A 12440-nucleotide genomic window follows, 5' to 3' on the forward strand; every position below is an offset into this window, starting at 1 on the left:
GATCAGCAATATTTGTATGATATGTTGCATGCAGTATCATCTGGAGAATGCAGCGAAGACCTTGCGAGGATTAAACCAGGACCAGTCGTACATTCAAGATGGGTGACAACGGCGAGTAGAATCCTTCGGTTATGTCGCATCGGAGCATCCCTCCGAAAATCTGGTACACTTAGCTAAATTTATCATGAAAGTATATGGCCATTGTGTACTGAAGGTCTACGACAGTTGTGGAGATTGATTGCATATTCAAGATATATGCCGACTGATTTAAGGAAGATAGTAGATGGGGTAATACAAAGGAATGGCTATTTTGGCCACTCAGAGAACCTGCTTCTAGCGATGTTGGCAGATACCAGAGAGCACATCCGCAAGTTAGCCTGCCGCAGAATAATTGCTTCTAGAAAAGAGAACAAAAATTCAACATCTGTCAGGCAATTTCGCGTACCTCCTTTATACATACAGGCAGAGGATTATACAGATATAATTTACTGGTATGAAACAGATAGGTCAGAACTACCAATAATAAAGCACGTCTCCGACGAGGATCTGGAAAGTTTTGTATCTGGTCAAGAAACTGCAGCACCCTTTCTAGATTTGTCCAAGTTCCCCTGCCACACTCAGGCCACTGAAAAATGTGTACATTTAGTTACAGAGGCATCATCTAAAGTTTGTGGAGAGGAAAAACGAGATGGTTTCATAAAATCTCGAATCGAGTCCAGGAAGCTAATGAAATCATTTAATTCTAAGTCAGAATTTAAGTTTAAATAACCTTTTGTTCCTTTTAATAATAATATACGTTATAAGTTAAATATTTGTTAATAATAACATATTTTTTGTAAATCGGTACACGTTCCTTTTAAGGTAAATACGTTTTGGCAGCTTAAGTGTTTTGTTGAATTGTTAGTTTTATTTTTCTTACCTACATTATTGTTCCTACACTCACTTTTAATATTTAATATTACCTTATAGAAATGTAACGAGTCGTATTATCGTCAATAAATGTATTATTCCATTAATTTGTTTAGATTTCAGCTAAAATTGTATTATCTACATGAAATAGGATTTTTTTATTTTCCGTTAGGTCTTTGGGGCACCTCCAAAAATGTTCCGAGAGCCTCCTAATTTTGAACACAAACTTTTTAAATATTCAAGAAGAGTTTACATATAGGGCCGTATCGAAAAATTTTTCAAAAAAAAAATTTTTTTTAGGAGGTTGGGGCACCTGAAGGGGTTGATGTAAAAAAAATTTTTTTGGCAAAAAACTTACTTTTATGAATGGCAACTTTTGCCACAAGGGCCATTATCAAGTTCGAAAAAAAGTTTTTTTCGATCCATCCTAATATACAGTCCATCCCTGGAGACGAACTATTATTTTGTTTGAGTCCATAATTTAATTCCCACAATTCAAATGGTTTTTCTAGTTGGAATATTCTCTGGAAACGGTGACTGTAACTTCGTTTATTTGAATGGGTACCCAAGAAGGTGAAATTTTCAAGTGGAATTTATTTATTTATCGTATGGCAATTACAACACATTTAGAACAAATACACAAACACTAGTAATATAGGTATTTGACAAACTTTAAATAGTTACAAAAAAAGTGTATTTATATAATCAATTGACTCTGAAGTTGCAAACAGGAAGTCTTCAGGGCTACCATTGTAGGATCTTGAGGGACACTCTTGAATAATGTGGTCGATGGTTTGGTTCTCCCCACAGTCACATTGAGGAGACGGGTTCTTTCCCCATTTATGTAGCATGTATGCACATCTGCCATGTCTGGTTCGGATCCTATTTAGAGTGGACCATGTTTTGCGTGGAAGATCAAAACCTGGTGGCTTGTGGGTAATGCAGGGCATGTTATTTTGCCATTCGTTCCATTCTTGGGACCATGTATTCGTGATGTTGAACTCCTCATGTATCATTCTTGCCGTTTTCATTGGTGGTTTTCTAGAACGGAGACGGGTATTTCGTGCATCATCGGTATCTTGGTGGATCGGCAGGTTTATATTGTTCATGATCTTTTTGTATTCACGTGTAAGTGCGTCGACTCGTCGTAAATGTGGAGGTGGGATGTGACTTAATACTGGAAGCCATTGGGTGGGAGTTGATTTAATTGTACCAGTTATCATCCTCATAGTGCTGTGCAGCTGATTGTCGACCTTTTTTACGTGTGGACTGTGTAGCCAGACTGGAGCACAATATTCAGCGGTCGAGAAAACAAGGGCTAAGGCAGTAGAGCGGAGAGTGGAAACAGATGCTCCCCAGGTGGTACCGCAGAGTTTCTGTATAATGTTATTTCTTGTACTCAACTTTTGGGCAGTTTTTGTTAAATGCTCTTTAAATGATAGCGTTCTGTCTAGTGTTACGCCCAGGTACTTCGGTGTTTTGTTGTGGGTAAGTGTGGTATTTTCAAACCGTATGTTGAGTTCCTTTCCAGCAAGTTTATTGTTCAGGAGAAGGCAACTAACTGTTTTGGATGCATTTGGTTGAAGTCGCCACTTGCGAAAATTTCCACTTCAAGTGGAAATCTTCTATCCATGCAGCTTCGCAGTTTATCGGGAGTTTATTGGACTGTTTTCGGTTTTTGTAGCGATGTACTTTCTTCCAGACGTCGCTGATTGGACTGTGGGAGTTAAGGCTTTCGCAGTAGTTTATCCAACTTTGTTTTTTCTATTTTTAAAAGTTTTCTTTGCTAATGCATCTAATTTTTTGTATTCAATTAAATTATGAATATTGGGATTTGTTTTATAACGTCCATAGGCTGTTTTACGGTTATTTGCAGCTGTTTCGCAGTTATTATCCCACCATGGTTTTGGAATCTTTTTTGTAGGATATATTTTATTTTTTGATACTTTTGGAATAGCAATGGATGCGCATCTATTTATTTCATTGACTAATTCTTCATAAGTCTGAGGAAGTATTTCTGAAGAAAAGTTGGATGAATACAGATTCCAATTTGCTTTATTTAGATTCCATCTTTTTTGTGTATTGTTACCAGGTGGTGTTGCTTGTTTGGAATTTTCTAATGAGATGGTCAAGGGTAGATGGTCAGAACCATGTGGATCTTGAATAACAGACCAAGTTAATTTAGATAAAATTTCCTGGGTGCAGATTGTTATGTCGATTGCTGATGGACTGGAACTCAGTGCAAGAGTTGGAGAACCATCATTTAAGTATAATAGATTACATTGTTCTATCGCCTCTAATAAAACTTTACCGTGAGTATCATTAGTTTCGCATCCCCATGCCATATTGTGAGCGTTGAAGTCCCCTCCAATGATGAATGGCGAAGGAATGTGTTGAAAAAAATGGATCCATTCTTCAACTGTTACTCTAATACTTGGTTCTTTGTAAATGGATATTATATGTATAGGTTTATTGATACAAGAAAGTTTAACAGCCATGCATGTGTAAGTAAAATTATAGTTATCTAATAAATTTATTTCTTCTGCAATTATTTTATCTTTAATTAAAATTGCTGTACCTCCATAACCATCTGGGCGATCAGATCTAAAGCAATTATAACCAGCGAAGTTATAGAATTTTCCTGGTTTAAACCATGTTTCTGATAACATGGCCACCTACACATTTTTTTGAATAAGTAAGGCTTCTAAATTTAGTTTATTAGAAATTGCTGAGCGGCAGTTCCATTGTAAAAAATTTATAGGACTAGTTATGTCTGAGAAGATGACGTTTGTCCATGTGAGTCTTCTTGCAAGATCGATGCCGTACTTAAGTATGTATTAATTTGTTGTATAATCTCTGTTTTTGATGCGTCTAAATTTTCAGTGAGTTTTAATGAACTAATTATATTAAGAACCAATTCTAAAATTACATTATTTAAATCTAATGATACTCCCTGTGTCTGCAAATTTGTTGTATTTCTATTCTCTGTATATTTAGAGGTATTATAAATACCACCTTTTTGTTTAGGGATATTTATTGGGGAAATTATTTCTTTTCTAGCTGATTCCAAAGGATCGGGAGTACTTGGACGTTGTCGTTTTAAATTTGATTTTTCTGGACTACTGCTGGTATAAAACATTTGTGAAGAGAACTTTTTTGCGAACGAACCAGTTTGATTTGGAGTTACTTGATAAGACTGATCATTGGTATTAGAGTTGGTTGTCAAGGAAGAACTATTATGTCTGGCGGCGATATTGGCATATGATTTGATGGCATTTATCTTACTTTTAAAATCAGGAGTATTATTTTCTATATATACATGAAAAGGACCTGTATCACTGCTCTGATATAGAAATTGTTCTCTTACATTTTCTGTAGAATTATTAGAAGTTTTACTACTTACAGTTTCTCCGTTGTTTTTTGAGTTACCGTCCCAGGTGTTGTTTATATTGGATTTTATTTTTTCTATATTAACATCTTCCTCCATCCGGCTAATATCTGGAGGTTTGTCTGGTGGTCTCCCCGCATAATCCATATCAAGTTTTTAATAACTTAACACTTTAACACTTTGAATCTATCTTACACTTATTAACACTTAACGTATCCAAACAGTAACCCCCAATGGGGGTAAAATAAATTCAAATACACTGAACTTTTATATTTTTCTTAGTCACAAATTGTTTTACAAAAAACTTTTCACTTTATATAGAGATAACGTTAATGAGCTTCGAACGACAAAACAACTTCCTCGTACAAAGGCCACAACTGGAATGTCCTACAACTTCAACTTAATCATTGTTGCACACTTCTTGTATAGCACACACAAATTTATATTTCTTCTTTTTACCTGGAAATGACACAAGAATGTAGTCACCTTCTTTATACACTTGTGTAGAGTTTTGTCCATTGTTAGGTATATTTTCAGTTGTCGAGTCTGTATTACGTTCTTCAATTTTAAAATCTAAATTTGTATCTGTTTCTGTGTCACACAATTTATCTTTTTGTTTAATATTGTTTGTACCATTCCACACAAAACTGATATCATCAAGGCTATCACCAGACTCTTGCCATTCTTCACAAGTCTCTGAATCTGAAGAAATACATACTTTTCTTTTGTGCGTTTTTCTTTTATTTCCTAGAAGTTGCACTTTTTCTTCTTTTTGTATTTTTTCTCGTTCTTCTTTTTTCGTTTTCTTTCCTCCGCCCTTAGTTTTTTATTTTCTTCTTGTACTGTTTTTTCCATTTGCTTTTTCTCGTGATATTCTTGCATTGTTTTGCAGTAATAACTGAAGGTACTTTTTCTTTCCTAGCTCGTTTTAATTGCTGTGACTGTTTGGGCTCAGGCCAAATAGAGCTCTTTTAAATGGAGATGGAACAACACACGATGATGTCGACGGTTGTCTCAATTGCAGGGCTTCTGTTTGACTTCTTTCAGGTGTAAAATGTTTTGTTGTTTTAGTTGGTGAGTTAACAGGAGATGAGGGTGCTTTAAATAACTCATTACCAATATCTGGCTCCTCTAGAGGAACATTAGATTCATAAGGTACTTCAGTTTCTTCCATCAAATTTTCATGTAGATTTTTTGTTTTTAAATCTCCATTTTTTACTATTTGGGATTTAAGAACATTTAATTCAGACATTTTTTCTTTAAAAAAATAAAATAAAGAATGATCACGTATGTCTCCATCCCATTCATCTCTATTTTTAAATATTGCAATTTTCTCCTCATCAATATTATCTTCTAAGAACTTTAGACCAACTTCTAACACTTTGATTTTTTGACTTGCCGCAGCGTTGCAATGGTTGGGTATATCAGATTCATGTAACTCAGTGAATATTAGGTTAACAGCATTTGAATTCCAAGGAACAAGACCAGATTTTCGAAATGCATTTTGAAGTACAGTTAGTGTCACTCTTTCTTCCAGTAGTTTAGCAAGCAAGGGAGAAAAGTGAACATTTTTAACACAGGAGCATCATAATTGGTTAATCTCCATTGCTGAACTTTATTTTTCCAACCATCCTTAAGAGTACGAAACACAGCTACATCCATAGGCTGAATGAGATGAGTGGCATTTGGAAATAAGGCAATAAAAATTATTCCCTTACTTTCACAGAATTTACTTAGATGTAATGTTAAATGAGAAGCATGTCCATATATGAAAGAAATATTGGCAAAGTAATACCGGCATTTAACAACCATGGATAGAAGACATTTGTGACGTATTCGAAAAATGTCTCTCCGGTCATCCAACCAGTTGCGCTCTTCCCAATACCCCACCCTTCAGGAACACTGATAGCTAAGTCTCTTGTAATTCGTTCGTAACGGAACAATATCATTGGAGGTGCCATCGTTCCAGATGCATTTCCAGTTATTAAAACTGTAAGGCATTCTTTGTCATCACTCTTGACCTGCTGATATACAGTTTTATCGCCTTTCTTTGCTAAGACTTTACTACCTTTTGGATTTATAAAGAATGTAGACTCATCTCCATTAAACGTGAGGGATCATTCAAAACTTCCTCATACTTATGTTCTGTTACATAAATTTTAATTTCTTGAAACCAATTTAATATACTTTTCTTAGTTACTGAAGCTCTACTTATTGTTAAATTTTGAGCAGACCTTGTAGATACTTCTGGATTTCGTTTCAAAAAACTATAGTACCATTTCCGCCCAGGTCTATTTGATTTAAAAGAGTTCTTTCTTTTCAGTTCTTGTATTAAGTGTTGAACGCTGGTAAGTAAAGCTACTTTACCAATTGGAAACCCAGCTTTTTTTTCAGACAATATTTTTTTCTTCTTCCTTCGTCAAAATGGAATTTGGGCCCATTTGTCTAAATTTTGTCACACTTTTATTAATTCTATTAATTAATGTACTTCTGGGTACTCCATTGTTTTTAGCTGCAGAAGCAACTGATTGGCCATTTGAAATCGCAGTTAATGCAGATTCCATTTGCTCTTTTGAATACTGAAACATATTTCCTTTGGTTGGAGGCATCATAAAATATCTGAAATTAAGAAACACCAGTAGTTGACAGTCATATGATCTAGTAAATGACATGCTGTCATCTACTGGTACAGATCGATATATCCCCTTGAGAATATTTTAGAAAAAACAATACGCTTTGAGAAGGCTTGTAAAGCGTTTTAGGGACAAATAACTTTAACGATCATTTCACTAGTAGTTGACATCCATGTCAACTAGTGGTACATTATACGAATATAAGAACCAGTAGATGACACCCATTTACAATATTGTAAACAATGAGATAGCTACTTTTTAAGCATATTTTGAATTTGCTTATAGCTTGCAATATGCATTGGCGTTTTAAAATAATTTAATACAAACAAATAAACATGCCATATGTTGTGCAAAAATACTAACCATTTAAACACTTTTCTTTAAAAAATACTAATTTCATCTACAACACAAAACTGACCAACTGTTATTTGCCGCCATATTAAATTTGCTAAAGGTAGGAAGTGTTAACTTGTGGGATGAACAGATAGATGGCCTCACTATTCTAAACTGTAGATTTCTGGTTTCTAATAATAAAACTTAGCTTATTTTGTGAAACTGAAACTTATATTGTCAACTACTGGATCACTGTCAACTAATGGTTCCTTTACCTTATTGGTTTAATTGTCATTCGTAATTTTCACTTTATTGGCAGTATTTAATGTATTCATTGGGTTAAATATTGAATTGGGTTAATTATTGGCAAAAATATAAAGATTTCAGGTTATTTACTTTGTATTTATTCGTTTAATTGTCATTGGCGTACACAATTTCATTTTATTGGCAGTATTTAATATAATTATTGGGTTAAATATTGATATTGGTTAGTTATTGGCAAATATACAAAGATTTTAAGTTATTTACTTTGTATTTATTGGTTTAATTGTCATTTGCGTACACAATTTCATTTTATTGGCAGTATTTAATATAATTATTGGGTTAAATATTGATATTGGTTAGTTATTGGTAAATATACAAAGATTTTAAGTTATTTACTTTGTATTTATTGGTTTAATTGTCATTTGCGTACACAATTTCATTTTATTGGCAGTATTTAATATAATTATTGGGTTAAATATTGATATTGGTTAGTTATTGGCAAATATACAAAGATTTCAAGTTATTTACTTTGTATTTATTGGTTTAATTATCATTGGCGTACGTAATTTTCATCTTATTGAAAATATACAAGGATTTCAAGCTATTTACTGTGTATTTATTGGGTTAATTTATTATTGACAGTATTAGCATTCGTAATTTTCATCTTGTTGGCATTATTAAAGTTATTTAATTGTAACTGTTGGGTTAAATATTGGCATTGTTGGTTAATTATTGGTACTATATAAATATTTGTATTTAATAATCATGGCGGAAGGTCGTGAAAAAGAGTTAAATAGATCACGTGGCACGATTAAGGGTCAATTAACAACCTTTGAGACTTTTTTTAAATAAATGTAGACTGGATACTAATCTTTTAATTGAATTGGAAAGTCGGTTAGATCGGGCAGTAGGATTATTAGATAAATATGAAGAAGTTCAAAATGAGATAGATAATATGGCCTCAGATGAAGAATTTATAAGGAATGCTTCTGTTGAAAGAGACAAGTTCGAAAATTCTTTTTATAGAGTTATTTCATTAGCAAAAAATATGTTACAAGAAAGTCAAAGTCATTTGGTAGACATGGGAGGATCTCAGGTTGCCTCTAGTTCTAGTAATCATAGCAATCATGGGGGATTAGCGCTTCAAGCAAAACCAAGGCTGCCGGCTATCCCTATCCCCACATATAATGGGAATATAGATATGTGGATCGAGTTTAAAGAAACGTATGAATCATTGGTACATAATAATGATGCAATCTCAAGTATTGAAAAGTTTAATTTTTTAAAACGAGCGTTACAGGGGGATCCTGAAAAAATCGTAAAAATGCGTAAAATGACCGCGGAAAATTATGACGTTGTATGGCAACTGTTATGTGATTGTTATGATGATAAACCTTTGTTAGTTGGGTTTTATATAGATTCATTATTAGTATTCCGGTCATTATCAAAAGAATCTGCGACAGATTTACGGGATATGTTAGATACAATAATTGAAAGTTTGAAAAACTTAATGTTGAGTCAAATTCATGGGATCCGTTCTTGGTACATTTAATGTCAAAAAAGTTAGATCAATTTTCATTTAGTAATCGGGAAGAAATTAGACCTAAAAAAGAGTTAGCATTTCTAGATCAGTTTAAAGATTTTTTAAAAAATAGAATAGATAGCTTAAAAAATATTGAAAGGATGAGAAAAGAAAAGAACACAGTTGATAGTAAAGGGAAACATTTTCAACCCAATTGGAAAAGTAAATCAAATAAAACATTAGTGGCCGTAGAAACAACTTCTTCTTGTTTCTAGTGTAAAGAAAAACATTTTATTTATAACTGTTCTAGTTTTTGGAAATTAAACACTTATAGTAGATATAAACAAGCACAAAAATTGGGTTTATGTTTAAATTGTTTGCAAAAAACTAATCACATTAGTAAAAATTGTCAATCTGGTTGGAAGATGGAGCTGCGGTTCCTGGAGAGGTATTGTTATCAACTGCATTAGTTCAAATAATTGATGGGAATGGAAAAGCTTGCACATGTAGAGCACTGTTAGATTCTGGGTCCCAACCCAATTTAATAAGTGAAGAATTAGTAAAGCGGTTGCCTAGGAAGTCAGTAGATCTTACTTTAGCAGGAGTTGGAAGCAAGGTCGCACAAGTCAAATATAGATGCAGTGGTACAGTTGAATCAATTGGGGTTGGCTTTAGGAAAACTGTCTCCTTTTTAATAGTTCCACAAATTACTGGAGTAATCCCTAGTCAGAATATACCTACAACAAGGTTGAATATTCCGAAACACCTTCGATTGGCAGATCCAGGATTTCATAAACCTGGAAAGATTGATCTTCTCTTAGGAGTGGATATATTTTATGAATTATTGTGTGTTGGACAAATTCGGTTGGGTCCAAATCTTCCATTTCTTCAGAAGACAAAGTTGGGTTGGTTGGTCAATGAAAAAATGAGTTTTATTGAAAACACATCTAATATTACTAATTGTAATCTTAGTGTATTAGACATCAGTTAGCAGTTGGAAAAGTTTTGGCAAATAGAGGAGGTACTAGATGGACAAGAGGTGCTTTCAAAGGAAGGATATTCCCCTGAAAAAATCACTAACAGCACTGGGTCAATTTAGGCAATCAGCATTAAATAGATTTTATAAATTGGAACAAAAATTACAAAAGAATGAAAAGTAAGTAAGAATTGTATATCAAGTTTATGCAAGACTATATTGACATGGGTCACATGTCATTATCAGATGGTTCATTGGATACTATTTCATATTACTTTCCACATCATGGGGTGATTAATGAAAATAGTGAGACTACACGGCTAAGAGTGGTATTTAATGGTTCAGCCACTACAGATACAGGTGTATCTTTCAATAATTTGCAATATAATGGACGAAAAATACAAGAAGATTTGGTTTCTATATTGTTAAGATTTAGACAGCACTATGTGGTAGTTGGTGGAGATGTCGCTAAGATGTACAGGATGATTTGGGTTGTTCCTGAACAACGGTCCTTACAAAAAATAATTTGGAGAGCATCACCTGATGCAGACTTAAAGGAGTATACACTCAATACAGTCACATATGGAACAAAGTCAGCACCTTACTTGGCAATAAGATGTTTGAAGGGGTTAGGAGTTCAGTGTGCAGAGAACAGACCTGAAGCTTCTCAAACAATTTTAAAAGACTTCTACGTAGATGACCTACTTACTGGTGCTGAATCAGCAGAGAAAGCAATAAGCTTGTGCAAGGAAGTAGATCAAGTTTTACAATGTGGAGGTATGGAGTTGAGAAAATGGATAACAAACAGTACAGAGGTGCAGCTCGCATTGGCAAACTCAGAAGATGGTTCTGGTTCTGTTCAGATTGGAGAAAAGGATAAAAACAAGACACTGGGGTTGATGTGGGCATTTAAAGAAGACACATTGATGTTTGCAATAGATTTTTCAGCTAAAGACAATAGGCGTACCAAACGATCCATATTATCAGAAGTTTCAAGGATTTTTGATCCCTTAGGGTTGGTGGGACCCTCAGTACTTTTGGCAAAACAGTTGTTACAAAAAATGTGGCAGCAAAAACTTCACTGGGATGAGTCATTGCCTTACCATTTGGAAACAGAATGGAGAAAATTGAGGGCAGAGTTCTTAAATTTAAATAGTCTACGAATTAAAAGACATGTGGTTTGCAAGAATGCTATAACAGTGGACATTCATGGGTTTGCAGACGCTTCAAAATTGGCATATGGAGCTTGTGTTTACCTTAGAAGTATAGACCATGAGGGATTGGTAACACTCAATTTGTTGTGTTCTAAAGTGAGAGTAGCTCCATTGAAGGCACAAACAATTCCGAGACTTGAACTCTGTGCTGTATTGGTATTGGTTAAATTAGTTGCAGTAGTTCAAGCATCTCTTACAGTGAAAATTAATAATATTTTTTATTGGACAGATTCTACAGTGGTATTGGGATGGCTTAAAACTGATGTTTGTAAATTACAAGTTTTGGTCGCAAACAGGGTTATTTAAATTAAGGCCATTGCTAAATGTGGTGAATTTAGACATGTGAGATTAGAGCACAATCCAGCAGATCTTCTATCTAGGGGCGTGTTACCGTCGAAGATTATTGGTTTACAATATTGGTGGATTGGGCCTGAATGATTGAAATTGGAAGAGTCAGAGTGGCCAAATTTGGATCATGAGGCACAAGTGGAATTACCAGACTTGAGGTATGCCCTCCCGGACTGTATTTTTTACCTCGGCGATTGGTGGGAGGGCCGAGTAACTGACCTTGGTCCCTTATATTGTGAGGGGAGCACGGTCAGTGAAACCAAGAACAGTCCAGCGTCCGAAGCCGTTGCACCGGGTGGACGCCGGACTTCGCCTCCGGACGCTAAAAGGCGCTGCAATCACTCCCAATTGCGAGGCCTTCCTCCCCAGACCCAAATGTACTGCTCCTTTTCCCCCACATTCCACAGGAGAAAACCTGGCCAAAAATCCGACGGAGTAAACCAGCGGGAAAAAATCCGGAATCTAAGGTGTTAGATACCGTGCTGAAGGATGGATGACCACACGATACGTGGCCATGAACGGTTTCCTCGGGGCACCTGGCGAACCCCCGTTGTAAACAGCCTTACCATCACATGCGGGGCTCTGTGGTGGCGGAAAAACCCATTCCCTAGCTACTCGTGGGATCCAAATGATACCGAATTTAGGAGAATTAATTCTCTTCCTGACGAAAATATATTAAAAAGAAAAGCATCTTACGACAAGTTTGAGAAAGAAACCTACAAAAAGAAGACATGCAGTGAGGCTGTGGAACTATTAGATTACCTAGAAGATTTGGGAAAACAATTTAGCAGATTTACAGGATTAATTCAGGAGTTCCCAAATACGGCGAGACCTATTAAGGAACTCTATAGGC

General features: G+C 35.0%; 1 protein-coding gene across 1 annotated transcript; it reads left to right on the top strand.

The window, feature by feature from the left end:
- Nucleotides 1-10249: 10249 nt before the first annotated feature.
- On the top strand, nt 10250-11545 carry LOC140450992 (uncharacterized). Its single transcript, XM_072544696.1, has one exon. It carries the CDS (start codon nt 10250-10252, stop codon nt 11543-11545), a length of 1296 nt encoding a protein of 431 aa, XP_072400797.1.
- Nucleotides 11546-12440: the final 895 nt, after the last annotated feature.

Source organism: Diabrotica undecimpunctata, chromosome 9, assembly GCF_040954645.1.
Source record: "Diabrotica undecimpunctata isolate CICGRU chromosome 9, icDiaUnde3, whole genome shotgun sequence".
In the NCBI taxonomy this organism is placed as follows: Eukaryota; Metazoa; Arthropoda; class Insecta; order Coleoptera; family Chrysomelidae; genus Diabrotica; species Diabrotica undecimpunctata.

Excerpts from the sequence above, each read along its gene's own strand:
- LOC140450992 (XM_072544696.1), top strand. The coding sequence starts at position 10,250 with ATGGGTCACATGTCATTATCAGATGGTTCATTGGATACTATTTCATAT.